General features: G+C 36.0%; 1 protein-coding gene across 4 annotated transcripts in view; it reads right to left on the bottom strand.

Moving 5' to 3' along the window:
• The window catches only part of LOC145270916 (tRNA-specific adenosine deaminase 1-like), a 235,289-nt gene that overhangs the window by 123,958 nt on the left and 89,208 nt on the right, over positions 1-22,123 (bottom strand). For all 4 annotated transcript variants that reach the window (XM_080126565.1, XM_080126618.1, XM_080126497.1 and 1 more), the window contains 2 exons: positions 13,770-13,906; positions 11,962-12,164 (listed from right to left, as the gene is read on the bottom strand). In XM_080126565.1, coding sequence (XP_079982691.1) covers positions 11,962-12,164; positions 13,770-13,906 — 340 coding nt within the window. The remainder of the gene's footprint in view (positions 1-11,961; positions 12,165-13,769; positions 13,907-22,123) is intronic.

The raw sequence follows: 22,123 nt of genomic DNA, 5'->3' as shown, positions 1-22,123 counted from the left end.
TATTATTTAGACAGCATATAAAAAGTTTGAAGAAAGAGTGAGCCAACCGAGAATCACGGCTAAAAAGCCTTTTGTAGACATACACAAAAAGCGAACACACATACATACATGCACACATTTTCGCTTTTATATATATAGATTTATTTTATTTTGCCTTAAATTTATTATATATATATATCTATCTATACTCCTGCAAATTTGTTTTTTTTGGTATTAATATTCATATTAAAAACCCTTTTTTTATTTTGTTTAAAAAGAAAATACAACTTTCTTATATATAGATTGTGAAATTGCATTCATCTGGAAAAGATCTAGCTAATTTGCATATTCTTTTAAACATTCATTTTAATTAATTCCCTAATAGGTTTTTCAGTGTTCTTATAGGATAATCATCTTTAGTTAACCATTATGTGTAATTATATTTGTAGCAGAAACAAATGGAACTTTTTTCTTCCACGAATCAATGCCTCTCCCCTGTGCTATTTGACCACATCTTGACCAATCAGGTGTACAGCGCATTGATCCTTCCTATCCCCTAAGGAAATCGGCCAGCATCTGGTTTGAGGAATAAGAACTTGTCCTTACTGAGAGAGCCACCAAACAGAATGGACCTCCCTTTTCTTCTCTCTCTCCACCTTGGTGATTTCTAATGGTATCGACGATTCCACTGGAAATAACTACCGCAATAGCACCAGGTAGCCGGAGTCCAGCTTTTGACAAGGAACATATCACATTTTCCTTAATAAACCTTTTCTGTGTTACATTTTATGAAATTGTTGTGTTCGTCATTTCAGAAGCTTGTATTGAATTATGGATGTTCCCCCACCCCAGGCGGGGTGAGAGCGATGTGGACGCCTCGATGCCAGCCAGTAAAAGGACCCTAACTCTAAAAAGCCAATCGTTTTTATCAAATCAGAAATTCCCCTTCCACCTTTCTGGGGTTATTCTTTCTTTTTTCTTAGAACTTATCTCTACCACACCTCAACCCCCACCTGCACTAAGGTTTTTACTTATTACCAATTAGGCATGATTAGTCACCCCAGGTCGAACAATGCCTGGCGGTGACCCCTACTCTTAACCCCCATTCTTCATCTCGCTTAACAGAGATTTTAAAAACAACCTTTTCATTGTTGATAGATGTATAACAGCTGTGATATAGGAACAATTCTCATTTGTCTTTCTCTTAAAAACCCCACCCCGGCACTGATGTGATAAGCGATAACTTTATTTCCAATTGAAATATTTTATTTCTTCTGCATATTTTTGCCTCTTCCTATCGCTACATAAGTACAAAATGGAAATTAAAACCACTTAAGAACAACTATTATTTATTATCATATTTATTTATATTTTTTTCTCATTGAAATATTTACTGTTTCTTCTCTAGTGGACAGGAATCTCATAAACCGGATTAGGGACAAACAAATTCAACTTGCCTCCTCCCTTGAGGCTCTCATTCACAAATATCCGTGGGCTTAGAACTAACTTAGCTGATGTTGAAGCATTTCTCTTAACAAATACCCCGGATATCTTAGCACTAAGTGAGACTAACCTACACTCCTCCATTCCCTCTAACCACTTTAACATGCCTGGATATCTCCCACTCTGCCGTAAGGACTCTGACAGACATATGCACGGACTTGGAGTTTACATTCGTAATACCCTTCCCTTGACTAGAGAAACAAACCTAGAAACAGATGATCAAGCCTTTATGTGCTTTAGACTAAACATACAACACAATATTAGCTACTTTTATTTTCTCTACTGCTCTCCCTCGACCCAGGACTGCACCATAATAAACAAAGTCTCTGACAGCATAGACACAGCACTCTCCCTCGACACTAGCGCACAAATACATGTATTTGGTGACTTTAATGTCCACCACAAAAACTGGCTTGGATTCTCTTCTCACACAGATGCAGCGGGCAGCACAACCCATAGCTTCGCTATATCTCACTCCCTATCACAAATTGTTACGTTTCCAACCCGTTTCCCTGACCAGGAAGAACAACACGCATCACTTCTAGATCTGCTTTTGACCACAGTTCCCAATGACTGCATAACGAAGGCCCACAGCCCACTCGGGAACGCTGATCATGCAGTGATAATGGTTGAAATCGCCCTAAACTCTAGACCCAAAACTGAAGAGCCAGTGCTCAAAACAACGAGATATTCTAATAAGGCTGACTGGGAAGCCATCAGGGAACTAATTAGAGATGCTCCATGGAAAAATATTTTCTCTCTCCCTGCTGAACAATGTGCAAACGAGACCACTGACTGGTTCAAAACTGCAATCGAAGCGCATGTTCCCATGCGGAAATTTTATAGTAAGCCCCACTCTCCCCAATGGTTTACGTCGACTTGTGCAACTGCCATTGCTCAAAAGCAGCATGCATACCGTAGGTTTAACCGACATCAGTCCAGTTCAAACAGACTGAAGTATATAGAAGCTAGAAATAACGTTAAGAAAGAAATAGCGACAGCTAAGAGAGAATTTACGGAAACCACTAAAAAGCGCATCGAAGCACAAAAACTAGGAACTCGAGACTTCTGGAAAATCTACAACAGTGTAGTAAATAATGGGCAATCAACAATTCCCCCACTAACCAACAATCACGAGGTTGTCTCCTCAGCAACCGCCAAGGCTAACATGCTTGCCAGTCGGTTTGCCTCAAACTCCACACTGGACCCTTCCAACCACCCCCTATCTGACTTTCCTATGCGGACAGCCACACTAGACGATCTGAAAACCACCCCTGCTCAGGTGCATGCTATCATAAAAAACCTTGACACCTCAAAAGCATGTGGACCCGATCTTATCCCAGCTGTGCTATTAAAACAGTGCTCAGCCGAAGTAGCTCCAGTTCTCTCCAAACTCTACAACAAATGCCTTAATGAAGCTTGCTTTCCGGGCTGTTGGAAAACTGCTTCTGTTGTACCAGTATTCAAGAATTCTGGCGAAAGGACAGACCCATCAAATTATCGCCCCATTAGCCTCCTCCCACTTTTTGCCAAAATATTTGAGACCATAATTAACCATGCTCTAGTCCATCATCTTACAGATGCTAAACTACTGACTGACAAACAATATGGATTTAGACAAGCCCGTTCCACAGCAGACATCCTAACTGAGATCTCTGAACGTATATACCATTCACTGGACAAAGCGGGGGAGAGCAGAGCGGTAGCTCTAGATATATCTAAGGCTTTTGACAGGGTATGGCATGAGGGTCTCCTCAGTAAAATCAGATCATACGGTATCACTGGTAGAATACTTAACATAATTAAATCCTTCTTAGATAAGAGAAAAATCCAGGTTGTCCTCGACGGTCGTACATCTAAACAATATGATATAAATACGGGGGTGCCCCAGGGTTCTATCCTTGGACCTCTATTGTTCCTGATATTCATAAATGACCTCCCCGACAACATTGCCTCTGAGATGGGTATATATGTTGATGACACTACACTCTATGGCAGGCACGACAGGAAGACGAATGAACACATTTCTAAAGAAATGGCAGAAACACTAGAGGAAGACCTCCAATCTGTAGTGGAATGGGGACAAAAGTGGTTGGTCGCGTTCAATGCTGCCAAGACTAAACTAGTTTCATTCAATAATTACAAGAAACCCTCTCTACCACCCATAGCAATGGACAACGACTCTTTATCTGAGAGTCCATCTTTCAAACTCCTTGGCCTAACGTTCACAGGAAACATGAGTTGGAACAATTACATGGAAGGCATTGCCAGGGCCGCTGCAAGAAAGGTGGGCTCTCTCTACCGTGCTAGAAAACTACTAACACCCGAAAGTATCCTGTACCTCTATAAGGCCACCATTCGCCCATGTATGGAGTATTGCTGCCACATCTGGGCTGGTGCATCTGCTACTAGTCTCTCGCTCCTTGACAAGGTTCAAAAGAGAGTCGCAAACCTGATAGGCCCTGAACTGGCATCTAAGCTTCAGCCTCTGTCCCATCGATGAAATGTTGCATCCCTCTGCCTTTTCTACAAGTATTTTAGTGGTGAATGCTCTGACGAACTGCAATCACTTGTGCCCCCACGACGTGAGCACCCTCGACAAACCCGACAGGCTGCTAAATCCCACCCCCACACTGTAGAGATCCCTAGATGTAAAAGATCTTTTTACTCCAATAGTTTCTTCCCCAGAACCGCTAGACTCTGAAATTCCATTCCAGGTCCCTGCTTCCCCAACAGTACTGACGTGCAGAAGTTCAAGTGTAACGTGAACCGACACCTTGCTGCCAAAATCCCTACATAGTACCCCAGTAGTTGTTGCCCCTGATAGTAGCCCCCTACACCAAAGTGGCAATTTGCCTTGTTTGGGGTGAAAATGTAATAAAAAAAAAAAAAAACATCTGTTTTTCCTTGACCAAGTGTCAGCATGGCCCCCCCCCCTAACCATACCTCATCGTCTCCCATCTTCTCTTCCTCTATTTGAAAAGCAAGATCATCTGGTGTCGCCAGGGATCTCGTCATATCTGCCCTTTCCTTTCACTTGTCAATTAGTCATAATTGGCATATATGCGACCTGCACCAGAAGCCTGGCCCGAAACTAGTAATTCTACAATCAGTCAATATAAAGCAACTGACAAAAATTGTCCATTTAGCATGCAAAAATGTTCTGGTCCAATGGTTCTGGTTGTACTGCTGTATATATCATAATGTAGTATGTATGCATGCGTAAATACTTGTACATAGTTCATAGTTCTTATCATCAGAGAAAATGGCACTCATTCAATAACTAAACATGCATCCAAGCAATTATAAGCTTCCACAGCTCATGAGTCCTGGATTTTTATATTCGCCTACACATGCATTTTTTTCAATTGATAAACTCCCTTTTTTTTTTTCACTTTACTAGTCCTATTGAGGTGACTAAATCACGCACATGCAAAACAGTTTCTTGTTACCCTTTATTTTCAGTTTTTCTCTACAACTGGCAATGTGCATACAAAATATGTGTTCCCTTTTTCATTTTTTTTCATTTTCAGTACTTCTCTATGACTTAATCTATGTGCATGCAACTGAGAAAAGATAACCATGTTCAGTTCACTATCAAAGGAGGGCTCATACACCCTTTAAACTACTTGCTCATTTTCTCTTTCTCACAAATCATAAAACAATCAGAAAAATATTTGCGCTTTTGATATTTGTTTTTTTTTCATTCTTTTTCTTTTTTAATAATGGCTTAGGAACTGACTTTGGGGTCCCTGCTTGTAACCTTGGGTTTTGTCGATGGTTGCAGCTCATGCATGCTATCCAAGTTTTGGTAGAGGGCACTCATTGGTATCCCCGCCTCGCTCAGGTGTGCTACTGTCAGTGGTTTGTGGTTACCTGATTTCTTCTTACATTTAACACTGGGGAATTTTTTCAGTATTGACTCCCACATTTTTATCCAGCTATCTGCTAATTAAAAAAAAAAACAATCTCCAGATTTCTCTCACACTTCATTGAGTAAAAGAAAGGTCAGATCCTTTCCACACATCCATTTTTCTGATATTTCTCTTCTTTTCCAAATTTAGTTGGTCCTCAACTAAACTATTTCTTTTCAGTCAGAATTCCCAAATACAATACAGAATTCCCAATACAATTAATTCTCTATCCTACAAGATTGACAGAAGTTTCCATGCCCCTACCTACATGCACATTTTCCAGTGCATTGAGCCAACTGATGGTAATAAGATCTTTCATCTCATAATTCACATGGACTCAAACAGAGATCTCTATTCATTTCTGGTGTGATTAACCCTCTTTAACTTTGTCTTCTTTCAAACACTGTATCTCTGCATGACTAATTTATTGTTCATTCATGGGTCTAATTGCTCCCCTTCAAATCACTATCTTCAAAAACAATCTCACTTAATTCTCACGTGATTATCCGAAGCCAACAAAATGAAAATGAGGTAAATGTGGTATTCTGGTGACTGAAATAACTCCAACCAAACGTGGCACAGTCAAGCCACATTTACGCCTCTATTTGTTTATCTCTACTTGCTCAATAGCAATCCACTCATCTGCTATACAAAAATTGAAATTTATCATAAATACTGTCGGTTTTAAATCCGAGCGACATGTTGGGCACATAAAAATTATTAGCCATACTCCAGTAGAGTGCTTGATTACAAAAATATCTAAAAACCAAGAATGCAATATCTTTACTCATAACATCATAAACCTTGGAGTTTTTTTCTTTTCTTCAGATGCATCTCTCTCAATCCTTTACACGAAGAGAAAGAACTGACGTCCTCAGCTCATGCATACCTCTTGGCATAAAGGCACATTTCCCAATGATATTTCATACTTTCACAATTTCAAAGCCTTCTCAACGACTGCATATTTAATTTTTTTCAAAAGAGAATACTATCAGCACCGTTAGTTTCTTTAAGACATTCTACTCGACAGTTTAAGTGATTTAACACTACTCTCAATTAGATTATTATTTCGTTTTTGTTTTCCCTCATAAAGTTCTCCAACCCAACGATTTTCTATGGAATAGTTGAGAAGCATTTTACTATTTCATCTTCTATGAATTCTCCCAGGCTAATTAATTCTTTCTTTTTTTTCTTTGACAGCTTAAATGTTTTAATGCCACTTCTAACCAATTTACCACCTGTTTACCACCCTGTAAAAACTCTCAGGCCAAATGACTTACTATTCGGCAGTTTAAATGCCTTAACATCACTTCCAACAATCTATTATTCACCTTTCATGAAAGTTTTCACACTAAATGATTTTTTATTCAAAGCAGGTGAGAATGCTACAAAACAATTACACACGTTATCAGCCCTCATCTAAAATTTTTTTTCTTTTCAAAAAAAAAAAAAATAGTACATTTCAATACAATTATTAAAATAACGAAACAGTTCCCTTCATTTTCTTTTTCTTCAATCAAATCACGGTTCTATCAAATTCCATTTATTTTATCCTAAAAAGATTTAAGGTTCAAATTCCATGGTACACATGCTTTAGTTTCTCTCCTGTCTATCCCCATTGGTTTCTATTTCCTAGCACATCTGAGAGAGTGGTCCGTGGCACAGCCTGTCAATACTACGTGCGCACAAGAGCCCGACATGCACACAACAGCACCAACAGTTGCAACCCCGTCCACTATCAGATTGCTAACCGGTTAACTACTTCTGGTCTACCTGGTTCATTGCTCTTAGGCTGACAGGAACCTTGCTTCCCCCAATCTCAGTTTTATTTTTCCTTTAATAAAATTCTCCAACCAAACGTCCCTTTTATTTGACAGTCTAAATGTCTCACCACTAATCTCAGGCAAATCATTACTTCATCTTTAATTTATTCTTATGAGAGCTTCTATTTGTGTTACAAAATCAGAACGGCATCGATACCGCCGGTTTCTATTTCTCTAATGATCGGTATACTTCTCTTAATCCCTCTTTGGTTTCCCTTTTCACAAACATTCTTCAGATTATCTCGGCATGAGTGTCTTTTTCTCTCTCTCACTTATTTTACCTTTCTATCTCATCGTGCATTATTCTCAAGAGTTTTCCCGTTCATCAGTGGTACACAGTGTCTGTCACTGCAGACCGGGGCGGAGAGATCACATATCTATGATATTCGTTTTCTCACATGCTTTTTCCATGGCATCTCACGCAGACATACCCTGTGTCTCGTTAAACCTTTGACCACTTAATTCTTCATGCCTTTATGACCAGTACACCTTGTACATTTCTCCGTCTCTACCTTTATAGCTTCTGCACTCTGCACTTTTTCACACTCCTCCTGCAGGAATCGCATCATATTTAGCCAATTCTTTCTGGCTTCCTCGACGCATTTTTCCCTTGCATCTCAATCCGCCACCCACATAACACCACTGACTATGCATTTTCCCAATCAACCGGTAACTTTGTGAAATTCCTTATTTCTCACTATTTCCTTACAGTCCATGCCGATAAACTATGATTTAAGATATACAAACAAAATAACACATTTCGTTTTTCTACCCTAACTCAATTCAATTCAGAAACCACGAAACGATCGCATATTTTTTCTTCCAAAACTGTCAACTGTCGCTCTCTTTCTCTGTATGTTTTCTTTTCTTTCTCTATTTTCTTTTTTCTTTTTCCAACCCCGTTCGTTTCTAAACCCGTTCGCCATATCTATCTACCGCTCTCTCCATTCTGCTTATTTCTTTTCTTTATTCATTTCTAGTCTCTGTTTCTCTCTTTTTTTTTTTTCAATCACACAGCCACTCTAAATTCCCCTTCATGTTAAGCCTGATTCAAGGGTTGACTTTTCTAACCATTTCTCCCCTCAACACATTCCTCCCCTCCATGTTTACTAAATATGTTTACGTCTATACCTTTTAAGGGGACCTGCCGCTCTCTCTCTCTCTCATATCAGTGGCAACATATGCGCGTCCGTTCTTATACAACGATGACGTATCAACCAGTCTAACAAATACATATTTCATTTTCACTTTTTCTTTTTGGGGTGGGAGAAAAATCAACAATACTTTGCATATTAAGACAAAACTTTCGCTACAGAGACTTAATCAAGAAAAACCACACTGACAACCGCACCTAAAAAAAAAAAATCTCATCGAAATATTTACTATTTCTTCTCTGGTGGACAGGAATCTCATAAACATCTGTTTTTCCTTGACCAAGTGTCAGCATTGCCCCCCTAACCATACTTCATCCTCTCCTATCTTCTCTTCCTCTATTTGAAAAGCAAGATCATCTGGTGTTGCCAGGGATCTCGTCATATCTATGGTCTTTCCCCATGCAGATCCTCTTGTTGGTGTTGGTGGGGTTAGACCATTTTTGCTGTTCTTTTGCGAAAGTGTTGCTATTTGGGGGGCATTTTCCATTCCGCTTTCCTTTGGGACTGATTCTCCTTGCTTGATGCTTCTTCTCGGAACAGTCTCCCTTTGGGAGTTGGCCTCTTGGGGAGCATTGTCCCCTTTATTGTCTTTGGGGGCCTCTGTCCCTTTTGTGTTGGTGAGGTTCAGGTGGTATGCCCTCTTGTTCTCCTGATTTTCTCCCCTTTTGGGGAAGTAGCCCTCCTCAGGAGCAGTGTCTCCTTTATCGAGGCTATTACCTCTAGGTTTGGAGGATATCATGGGTGTGCCTCCTTGGGTTTGCAATTTGCTCCCTCTTTGGGAGAGCTGCCCTCATAGGAAGTGTCTCCTTGTTACATAGGGGTTTCATTATTATTATTATGATTATTCTTTTGTTTCTTTTTGTTGTTATAAAGGGAAGTCTTATTAAAAGTGATGCTTAGAGAGTCTTAGAGTCTTAGAGAGAGATGTGTTGTAAAAGAGATTGTTCATGTTATAAAGATATTCATATATATTAAAAATGTTCATACTTAGATGTGTAGAGAAGCTCTTTAAGTGAGGAGATAGTGTTCAGACAGTCTTAGTGTAGATATGAGATGTGTATGTCAAGACATTTTATAACACAGATATATAGACATATAATAACAATTTTCACTTTACCTTTTGGTAGAATCACAACACAAAGACAACGTTTATAAAAACACATGATAGGTTTATTTCTTCTCCAGACCGGTCGTGGTTTTCTGAGTCAAGAATTCAAAGCTTCACATTCTAATTTCAAAAGTGACCGTCTCGCTTCTAGATGTTCGAATCCCAACTGGACTGCCGTCTGTCGTCCTCAGACTCCCTCTGACTCTCCCAGTTCTCCTTGCTTAACTCTAAAGTTTTCTAACTATATCTAGAACTTCCCATTTTCCATGACGTCATACACATGTTAACACATGTGTCTTCTTTCACGTGTTCTGGGCATGCGCGTCCAAAACTTTTTCCTTTGTTTACAAAAGGAATTTTAACCTATATTCCCAATAACCTATTTTTCCAATATGTTAAAAACATGTTTATTAAATTATCTTGTATAGTTGCATTCCTCAATTGAATTTTTCATAACAGACTTGTCAACGCACATTCTTTTCTTGAAACTATTTTATCTCTAAGCTAAACAATGGTTTGTTTTACATTCCATTTTCTAATTCTCTCTCGTAATCTATTTCTAAACCTAATTTACGAGGTTCGAATTTCGTCTATTCTATTTCATTTTCATTTTAACTAAATCTCTCTATTTTTATACTTACATGAAAAGGGGGCAGCCCTTATCATGGAACATCCTGAGGCACAGTCTTTTGGGACTGCTGCGCTGCTTCCATGTTGTCCAGGCGGTACGCCCCTTTGTTTTCAAATGCTGCTCCCCAATTTGGGGAGTCGTCCTTTGGGGGAGTTATTACGTCACTGCTGGGGGTTGTCTCCTTTTTCACTCTTCTCATATCTGTGGTCTCCATGGTCAGTCAAGGAGTATGGTAAAATCCGAAAATCACGGTTTTGACGTGGAGATGGCATCCAAAGTGGGAAGCCGACTTTGGCGCTAAAAAGAAGTGGCGCTAAAGGCAGCAAGAGGGGAGATAGAACTGAGAGAGGAAGTGGGAAGTTAGTGAAGGGAAGAAAGTGTTTCCGACCCTCTCTCGCGGGAAGGTCGTAAATTATCAGCTCGGATCCTCCCACGAGGGGGGAGAGCAGAGAAAAACAAACACTACCCAAATAAAAGGCTTGTTAGAGTGTTCCGGGCACGAGAATGTGTTGCCAGAACAGCACTGCCTCGCGTAATATATAGATACTACGCTTTGATATCGGCTCGAAGGTCAAGCACGCACGAATGCCAGGGACTGTATTATAACCAAACACCTCTATTTCAAATCATTTGTATAGCTATGTAATTCCCACATCATTTTATAGTGTCATTTTAAACTTTTTAGTTTAGTTAGTTTTTATAAATATCCCCATTTTTTTTAGTCTTTGTCTGTACACCTCAAAGCCCATAATTTTTTTCACATCAAATGCTTACCAAATAAAATCTTTTTTTAATCTTTAAACCCCAAAATCCTTGGTATGACTTGAAATGTTTGGAGTTAAGTCAAAATGATGTTTGTTTGTCTGATTACAGCTTTTTGGTGTCTTGTCGAACACGTATGTAATAAAAAGTAATTCACTATTTGAAACACTCAATAATAATTTAAGATTTAACGGTTAGAAAGACCAGACAAGTTCAACAGATGCCAAAAAACTGTATCGGACAAACAAAATATATTAAAAGCAATTTCACACTTAGTTAATTTATTGGAATTCTTATTGAGATGATTTGCATTATTTAACCACCTGAGGAAGGCCAGAGGAATAGTTGGCTGAAATGTCATGAAACAACAACAAGATGAGGATGATAGTCCGCAATGAATAAATGGATAAATAGTTGTTTAGTCTTGATTCAAGGTAAAACAAAATTGGAGATAATAGGGTAGTTTCCCATGGTGATATCACAGACATACACATACAGTCCAACAAATTACATATAATGTTGGAATTTGTGTTTTCTTGTTACTATTGTTTGATTTTATTTTTATACTTGTTAACCCATGCACACTCTACAAATAGTTGCTCATGCGTCAAAGATGATGACACAACCAAAACTAGAATGAGAGAAGATGAAAGAAAAATCGACACAACATTGGGTCGATGTTGTTGAGCATCATTCAGGATGATGCTTTTGTTAGCATTTGTTTTCCCAATATCTTTCTCTTAAGAATTCTTTCTAAGAGGGCACCGGGTACTTACAGGAGAGACCACGTGAACGTTGTCAATGTGCAGTTGGTTCTGTGGAATCAATTTGGCTCAAACCTGACACACTCAAGTAATCAGCCCGTGTCGATAACCACTAGACCACTGTCACCTCCTCAACGATGTTGTTGAGCAAGGGTCTCACATTGTAATCAACCCATTAAAATGTAAATTTGGAAATACATTTTTAATAATACATTTTAAACTTAAATATACTGTACATGTGCTTTGAATGACATTTGTAAATAAATTTGACACATTTATACATCTAGACATAAAACATATGCAAAATTCCTTCGTAAACTCACAATATTTTTCTGTTCAAGATTACTGAAAGATGTTTGGAGATGGTCAGTGTATTTCAGGATGTCAATTTTTCTTTTCTTCAGCACTGGTTCATCATTTAACAATAGTGGATAGTCAGTTCCATTTGGCTTAACTCTCTTACATTCTTCACCGATGCAATCAGAAATTGTCGTTGTCATTTTAGGAAAAATGGATGCATCACCACCTGAGGAAAAACATTGCATAACATACTGTTTAAAATAGTATTTTACCTTCATAAAGTGTGTGTGTATATATATATATATATATATATATATATATATATAAAGTGGTCATTTAGCATACATGCATTATTCCAAACTTCCTGTTTGTAAAATATTCTCATGAAGCCCACAAAGCCAAGGTTGACTGGGTTCAAATTTTCTGACCAGCAGTAATTTTCACTTTCACTGTAAGCATGAAACACTAGTGTCTTTCTGTAGAAAAAATAATAATTATTAAAAAAAAAAAAAATATATATATATATATATATATATATATATATATATATATATATATATAGTGAAGAAATCTGATAAATTGATACTTGTTCTCACTAGTTTTTGTCTTTTCATTCCTTCTTTACAACAAAATAATGTACTTTGCTTTAGTTTCTTTCAAAAAATACTTATTCTATCTAAAAAGATTTTAGAATGGAAGCATTTTTATTGGTGTAATCAGGACCAGTAGCTTAAAAAATTAATAAAAAATATAACTTATGTATTTTAGTAATGGTTTGATTATGAACACTAAGTAAATTTCTTTTTAGTGAAATGATATATGTAGCTGTTATCAAGTACCAGTCAAGAAATGAACTTACAATTGCAAGTTCATTTCTTCCTGTTTACTAAAACAATGTTACTGTGTCTTTCTTTAGCATATATAAGACACTTGTTTCAAACAAAAATAAAACTTTCAGATATTAGCATAAACCCTGTTTGGGCAATAAACTAATGTTTACTTTTCAATAACTTTATGTAAATAAGTTTATGAATTTTTTTACTTATATTGCAAAGGTGATTAAAAGGCAATTTCATTTATACCTTTAAATATTTTTAACTATTTAAAAAAAAATCTTTTTTTTTTTTACCCTATTGAGTTGAGACTGAAAACCACCTGGATAATAAAATGCCTTTGGAATTCATACTCAAGTTGTCCAAGAAAGGAAATAATGACTTTTGTATCTGTAGCAAATATCATGGTTGTGGCATTCACCATGGGTCAGTTGGACCAGCCTTTTCCAACAAGTTTACCACATCCTGAACACTGATGACCAGGCATGGAGATTCAAAGTTGCTTCCATTATGAGTGCAAGCCATTTGAAGTTCCAGTGATGGACCCCATATAAGTAAGTGCTTAGAATCAGTTCGGCATCTTGCCTTACTGTCCTGAGTCAGGTTTTGAGTTGATTATCACAATGTTTCTTCCATCCTGGTGGTGGAGATGTGGTGATAACTTCATAGATGAAGTCACTTGGATGTCATTAAAAAGTTAACAAAGGCGTTTGGTAAGAAGAGATTTTTGGAGAGAGTGGACCTTGCAACTAGAGCAAACTGTTACTAGCGAACATGGAGGAGTGGCATAGACAGTGATGATCGAATACCCCCAATTTGCATAGGTCTCTTTCCTGCACAGGTCAAGTCATGCTGCCATAAAGGAGAATGGTGCAGAAGAAGGCGAAATAAATATCCGAAGAGAAACCCCACCATCTTTTAAAAGTTTCAAATATTCAAAAAGCATACAAATATAATTAAGAGAAAGAAAGAATAAATATGAAACCATTTCAACTTACATGGGGTTTGGCTAGTAAAGAAATGAAATGTTATTCCAGGTTTCAACACACACAAATTTCCATCCTCTGGAGATTGAAGATGAAATATTTCACTACCATTATTAGAGTAAGCAGATTTTATCTCATGGAACAGAAAGCTACAAAAAAAAAATACGTGTCAAATAAATAGATATATTTACAAAAAGGGACTTTTATCATGTACATGAAAATATGAAAATTTTACAAGAAAACAAATGAATGCTTTTTCAAATGGAAAGAACAATTACTTTTCGCCTTCAACAAATGACAAAGCATCTGAGAAGACCTAGTGGAAGGTAGTGATTTTGGTTTGTGGTAGTTTTAACACAAGGCATTTCAAAATATCAATTTTATGCAATTAAAATTTTAACATCATTATTTGATGTTAAAATGTTACAAAACAGATTACATAAATATCTTTACTATTATCAAAAAGAAATATTAAGTTTTTTTTTTCAAAGAAAATTATTGCAAAAATAAAGAGATCAAGATTTTTTAGATAAAACAGTAACAATACTTTATTTTGCAGAATTGTAAATTTATATTTATAAAGTGCAAAAGTCAAAAGCTAGCAAAAAGGAAACATTATTTGCAAGCACAAAACCACAACTCACAATACAATTTCATTGATTTATGAATTAAGTTATTACTGAACAACTTGGTTGCATTTACATTTTGATAGATGATTTTCTATCGATGTGAACAAATATTTCTATGTAGAGTGATTGATCTACTTGATGAACTACTTACATATTTTTTTGCCACGCTTTTAAACCAGTTGAATTATAGATGTCAACAAAAGTAACAATGTAACTCACCATCAGCATTTTCATAACATTTGACATCAAATCTTTTTTAACTTCTCTTCATATTGTTAGTTGAGCTAAGACATGATTATTATACGGCATAATCAGGTTGACACATCAGTTCTCGTTAAATCATTATAGTTAAGCAACATTGAGCCTGGTCAATAACAGATGAGTGACTATTTGGGGATACAAATGCCATATGTAGGAGGATGTCAACACATTCCTGTGAGAGCTTTTTTTTTCCTAATGTTATCATTTTCCCTGATAGGGATATACATGTGACTGGGGACCATTTGTGAATTTCATATTCCCATGAAACTTCCTCTTCACCTAAGATGAGTACTGCTTTAGTTGGTCAGGTCAGAATATGTGAAATAAAGTTGATAAAATGTTAGAATAAACTTTGTTACTAAATTGACCCTTTGACAAAATGCTTTTCATATCTCCAACTTTGTGAAGCTTAACAGTGTTTTATAAAAAAAAAAGACTTTATGATCGACTGTGATTGGTGAAAAATTTAAAAATTGCCCCATTTGTCATGTTACTTTGCTTTTTCTGTAGACTGTTGTCTACAGAAAAAGCACAGAAAATTAATATCAAGGGTGAGAATTCCATATAGAAACTTTGAGTTTCTGTGAATAAAATACACATCAAGTTCACTTGAAACCAAATCACAACGTAATAAACAAAATAACAAAACAAAACAAAATAAACAAATATTTTACTTGTTTGAAATTTATAACATATATATTTCAGAGCTATACTCTATCCTCAGTGTGTTGTTTTTTTTTTCTTTTTTTTTTTTTTTTTTTTTCAAAATACAACCGCTGGGATACAACGATCGGCTCTTTACAAACAGACTTTTCTTTCTCCAACTTTACAACATGGCAAGGAAGAAGAAAAGGAAAAAAAGAAAAAAAAAACAACATACTTTCAAACAAGTAAAATATTTGTTTATTTTTCTAATATTATGTTATGATTTGGCTTTCAAGTGCACTTGATGCATATTTTATTTTATTCACAGAATATTAAGTTTGTTTATCAAAGGCGGAAGTTATATTTGTTGCCACATTGAATAAAAAGAAATGCAGGTATTTAAATGTGAATGAAACATTATCTCCCTTTATTCTATCAATCATGTAATGAAATAATTGGTACTGTCACTGACCAATATTTCACCATTTAAATCTCCAATAATTGCTTAAGTCATTTTTCAATATAGAATTTTGGTGCTTATTTAGAACTAGAAGGGGTACCCATCATTGCTCAGGGTGATATAAAATTAAATAGAAGTGAAATTATATGTAACATCTTTATATTAAAATTTTTCTCTCTCACTCTCTTCAGCCGTCTCTGTATCTTTCTCTCTTTTTCTATTCTCCTTTTACCATCCTTGCCTGTGATCCTTTCTTTTTCCTTAATTCAACTCATTCCCCTATCTTGTTTTCCTGCGCTGAAAAAATATAATTAGTACACTGGAGCTATCCCTTTTAAATGTAATACAATGTAATACTGTAATCTCATATTTATTGCTCCTGGATGATGCCGAATATTTCAAAGCTAAAACATTATACAGGGTTCTATGGACAAATTTATATTTAGTTGACCTTTGACAACTAAATATTTTCATTTACTAGCGAAATGGAAAAGTTACTAGCCAAACCCACATGATTTTTAGAATGTGACATCTTTGTTCTGTAACGAGTATGAATATTTTTCTGTATATTTTTAAGTAAATGTGATACTTGAAGGTATAAACATTCTGATTTCTTCATTGTTTTTTTTAAACAGCCTTCACTAAAAAAAGAGTATATTGTTCTATTAAACTTTTATTGTTTAAATAATTTAACTTTGTTTATTTTATTATAAAAAAAAGTTGAAAAGATATTTTTTACTCAGTAGTGAGACTTGGAAAATTGTCAGTGAAAGAGATGCAATCCCCAGAGATAAGCGTTTTATTTCTAGTCACAACTTTGAAAAATTATTCACAAATGCGACTGTTTCACTTGCAATGTAGAACCCTGTTATATCATAATTCATAATCATTGATTGCATACAACACTCAGTTGAACAAAAAATTATGTTACTCTTTCTCACTTACCAAATATAATATGGTAATATTAATAAAGACAATTTCATTGCTGCCTGACAACACAGTAGAATAAAATCAAATATTATTAAGTAATGTTAGTAAGGAGGGTTCACAGCATTGCCAAAAATATGGTTCTAATCAGGGTATGAAGAGAAATGATATTGATAATGACAATTTATTTGCTACCAGGAAAGATAATCTCATGACCACAAAAAATATACTACATTATAACTACTACTAAAAAGAGGAGGAATAATGTGTGTGAAGCTGGTTTATGCCACCAAAATGGAAATATACTACTCATGCTTCCCCTCCCCTCCAAAAAATTTGAAGGTGATGATAGTTCCTAGGATGATGGTCTTCTGAGCACAGAAGAAATAATGTATTAAGACAACAGAATAGAAACTACACTACCCCCCTCCCTCCTAAAGAAAGTGATGGCAATGATCTTGTGACTTCTCCAACCTCACTATAATTTGAAGTAAATTCCAGAAGATCAGCAGTTTTTTCAAATCAAATACAAAATACATTAGCTCATTTGAAAACTAAACAACTACCAAAATGAAAGAGATAATGCCTGAGAGGATGGTTACCATACAACAAAATGGATACTACACAACTTCTGCCTCTCAGAAAATGAATATGCTATTAATCTCAAGTAGGATAGTAACATGACCACAGACAGATTATCAATTATTACATTTTATAATTATAACAAAAAAAGGAGGAGATAATGCCTGGTGAATGGTCTCTTGACAACAAATCTGATATTACACGACCCTCCTGCCAGAAAAAATGTTGATGATGGGAATGGTCTCATAATCAGAGGATAGACATTATATAGACTAATATCAAAGAAAAGGAGGAAATAATGCCTGGAAGGATGGTTTCATGATAATTAAATGGACAATACGCAACTCACTTTATTTATTGAGATTGTCGAACTGACTACCTCATCTTGGTGGTTATAGTCACAATGTTTCGGCCGTTTTGCCCTCCGGCCTTCATCAGGTGTTTTGTATCGAACTAGGGAACCGTTTGTTAGGAGTCTCGAACAAACGGTTCCCCAGTTCGATACAAAACACCTGATGAAGGCCGGAGGGCAAAACGGCCAAAACGTTGTGACTATAACAACCAAGATGAGGTAGTCAGTCCGACAATCTCAATAAATGAAAACACCTCATCTCAAAAAAAAATACAGACAATTACTATGCAACTCACCTCTCCAAAAAAATCAATGTGCTGATAATCCCTGGGAGCATGGTTTCATGTCCACATAATTACTACATTATCACTACTTTCAAAAAAAGAAAAAGATAAAGTCTGTCTCATGACATACAAACGGACACCACACTATACCCCCTCCAAAAAATAGGTGATAGATGTCCCTTGGAGAGAAATGCTCATGATCACAGAACATATACTACATTATCACTACTACAGTGGCAAGCTAAGGGAGAGGGGCAGTTCGCCCCAGGTGACAGCCAAAGCAGGGTGACAAAATTTCACCCCCTCCCATTTTTTTTTAGCCAGGCTAAGGTGCGAAAATAGTCAGAAATATAATTTATTTATCATATATTATGTAATTTTTAAGTTTTTAATTTTTCAAAAGTCTTTTCTAAAATATTACAAACTCTTGAAAAAATGAATTAGTCATTGGGGAATCTTTCTGCAGATTTTTACTGAAAACTTGTAACATATAAATTTAATAATTACACATTACACGTTTATTTTTGGTAATCTTTCAGAATAAAAGACAATGCAAAAAATATGGGTGAAACAATAAAAAAAAACAAATGTTATCAAAGGCAAGCTAAGTTACTTTTTTTTTTACCTAACTAGATAAGTTTTTTGCGTTTTAATTTATTATTAACATTTCTTCACACTCCTTTTATTTCATTATTAACATATTCATAACAAGTATAAAGTAGTTAAAATTAAAACACATTTATTATTAGTTGTTGTTATCAGCAGTCAAGTTGTTTTCTTTTTTTTTTCTTGCTAGGCTGTACAATTGACTTACTAATTTCATTTTGCTAAAGTTTGGTTTTATTCCTTATTGTCAAATGACAACAAGGTGCTACGATTGTGGATGGCTTACTTGCTGCATGATGGTAAGTTGCACTGCTTTTTCTATTGGTTGTTTTTCAAAGATAACAAGGCTCCTGGAACGTCTACTTTCGTCACTAGTTTTGAAGCATGGTAGAAGCTAAATCTCAAAATTATTGAGCATGAACAAAGGCTCATATGTCGTGCTGGGAGAAGTGGAAAATGCTGGCTTCAGGATTTCAGCTGCAAAAAATTATCGATGCAGTGCACATTTCCCTGATGGGGAAAGAGAAAAGAAGTTCAGACACATTCTGCACACAGTGTTGGATGTGATACTTCTTGCATGACAGAACCTGTCATTTAGAGGACATCATAAGAATACGTCCTCATTAAACAAAGGTAACTTCTTGGAGCTTGTTGAATTGTTATCTCATGTAGTGTTAAAGGAATATCTTTTCAGCTTCCAGCAAAGCACAGACAGTCAATGTTGCCTGAAACACAGAACAAGTTTATTTATTTTTTAGAAAAACATGATTGGAAAACTCGTTGTTGACATCAAGAATGCAAAATACTTTGGTATATTTTTGATAGAACACCAGAGGTTTTGCATGCACATTAAATGTCAACAGTAATCAGATACGTACCTATCAGCGATAGTGCAGTTGAAGTGTGAGAGTCATTACTGGGATTTTTACATTTGAAAGGTAAAACAGCTACTACATTGACTTACGATATTCTCAAGAAATTAGAAAACAAAAGACTAGATATTAAATTCTGTCATGGTTAAGAGTATGGTAATACTGCAAGCATGGCCGGGTGGTGTGCAAAAAAAAAGATCACGGACATTAATCCAAGAGCCATTTTTGTACCTTGTTCTAATAATTCTTTTAACCTTTTTGGGAAACATTAGTTTTCTAACAATCCCTTTTGTGCAACATTTTTTGGAAGTCTTAAGGTGCTGTACACTTTTTTCACTCTGTCGACCCATCACTGGAATGTGTTAGTAAAGTATACAAGGCTTACAGTGAAGAGATTGTCTACAACTCACTGGAGTGCACATGCAGATATTTAACCAAATAGCAAACAGGATCGTGCGTTCTATCCCAACTATCATCAATGGACCCGAGGTCATCTCGTCAGCATCAGACAAAGCCAAACTATTTGCCAGGAACTTTGCAGCTAATTCTACCCTATGCGACCAAGGCCATCAACTGTCTGTTATAAGAGGAAATACCCCCGTATTTCCTCTTATAACAGACAACACGCTATGCAACATACAAATACCTGTGCATGATATCGCCAAGCTAATCAAGAACCTTGATTCCAATAAGCCCTGACGGCATTCCAATTATAGTGTTGAAAAAGCTTCAACCAGAACTTGCCCCCATACTTACAAAACTGTTTAAGCGTTGCCTTAAGGAGAAGTGCTTCCCAACACCGTGGAAAACCTCATCAGTATGCCCTGTATTTAAGAATTCAGATGACAGGTCATCTCCCTCTCAGTACAGACTAATAAGTTTCCTGTGTGTCATGAGTAAGTTGCTGGAATCCATATTAAATAAAGAAGTTGTCAACCACCTCAGCAGAAATAACCTTCTTAGTGATATGCAATATGGTTTCTGTTCTGCCAGATCTACAGCATAGGTACTAACGGTTATATCTAATAGGACTAGTGAATTTCTTGACAAAGGCTTCCTTTCTAGGGCAATTGCTCTTGACATATCAAAGGTCTTTGATAAGGTATGGCATAAAAGCCTACTTCACAAGATTTCCAGCTACAGTATAACTGGAAATGTTTTCTCAATTATTAAATCATTTCTCTCTGATAGGCTCATAAGAGTAGTGGTTGATGGGCAGAAATCAGAAGCCTTCTTTTCTTTTTCATAACAACAATTAATTTATTTATTTAGCCATTTACTAAGTGATTCGTCATAGTATACACTTATCTTTTTCTTCCTAAAAAGGTTTTTATACTAGTAAATAAGTTTATTATTATTGTGATATTATGAACAGTTTCATTTTAAAAACCTTTGGATTTGAACTGATTGTTTTTTTTTTATATGATTTTGTCTCTGATTATATGTACCGGTCAGGAAGTAAGTAGAGCATGTATGAAAATTTAATGATAGCTGCATAGGGTGAAGTGGAGGTCGGTGGGGTGACATTTGAGAGGACCGCCCTGGCTGACACCACTGCACTACTACCAATAAAAATGAATGCAAAAAATTGAATTTAGAAAAAATGAAGGAAAGAAAATTAATGTAAACCAATGAAAGAAAAATTAATTACTCAAAAACAAATGAAAAATTGATCAAAGAAAAATGATTAAAACAAATAAATGACACTTAATGAAAAAGATTGAAAGAAAATGAATGAAAAAAAATGAATGAGGAAAGAATGAAAACAAATGAAGGAAATGAAAGAGAAATGAATGAGAACACTTGAATTAAGACAAATGAATGATAAATGAATGAAATATGAATGAAAAAATGTATAAAGAAAAATGAATAAAATGAGATCAAAGTGTAGTATCTAATCTTACTTTTGACCTTTTCAAAAGACCAGCTTTCATCTGTTTTTCTTAGAAACATTCTCGTGTACAAGATGCACTGACAACGTCTCTACCCTTTCGTATTGCTAGCAGCAGCCTAGACTGTCTATCTTTATCTGCTCTACCCCTTGATCTGAGCTGACAACTCTGCCTTCCTGTAAGCCTCGAGCGACAAGGGAGGGTTGCCACACTGTCTTTCTTCCATTAATGCTTCCTCCTCTCTTTCTATATCCCCCTCTGACCATTTGGCACCACTTCTTTTTGGCAATAACTTGGCTTCCCACATTGGACGTTGTTTCCATGCTGGTTGATATTATTTTATTTCAATTAAATATGGAAACAACCATCACCACAGTGAGAGAGGAGACAACAAACAATCCCAATCCGGAGGCCACTAACAAAATGAGAAAGCCAGGAACTCAAAATCAATGATGGGGCGATCAGTGGTGGAGCAAAGTGGTGAGTAAACATCACCCGGGACAATCCACTCAAATCTTATCCCAATAACCCTGCTCCATCCTATGCTTAATGATTAACTGTAGCTAAACTTTCATACATGCTCTACATCTACTTTACTGATCGGTGCATTATTGTTTACATGCATGATCCGATACAAAATCCACTACAACAAAATAATCAGTTCAAACCAAAAGATTTTTAAAATGCAACTGTTCACTTTCAGAACAATTAAATACAAAACACGATACTATGCTCTTAGAATAAATGTTTTCTTGTTTTCATTGTGGAAAACTAATCAATGACATCATCAAAATCTGTTTGTTTTGTAAGCTCATCTTCAATGGACAGCACAGCCAGATACGACAGTCTTAACTAA

This window comes from Euprymna scolopes, chromosome 1, assembly GCF_053919585.1.
Source record: "Euprymna scolopes isolate OS-2025 chromosome 1, ASM5391958v1, whole genome shotgun sequence".
Lineage (NCBI taxonomy): Eukaryota > Metazoa > Mollusca > Cephalopoda > Sepiida > Sepiolidae > Euprymna > Euprymna scolopes.
The sequence above is the reverse complement of the archived record's forward strand: the minus strand, read 5'-3'. Positions and strand labels throughout refer to the sequence as shown.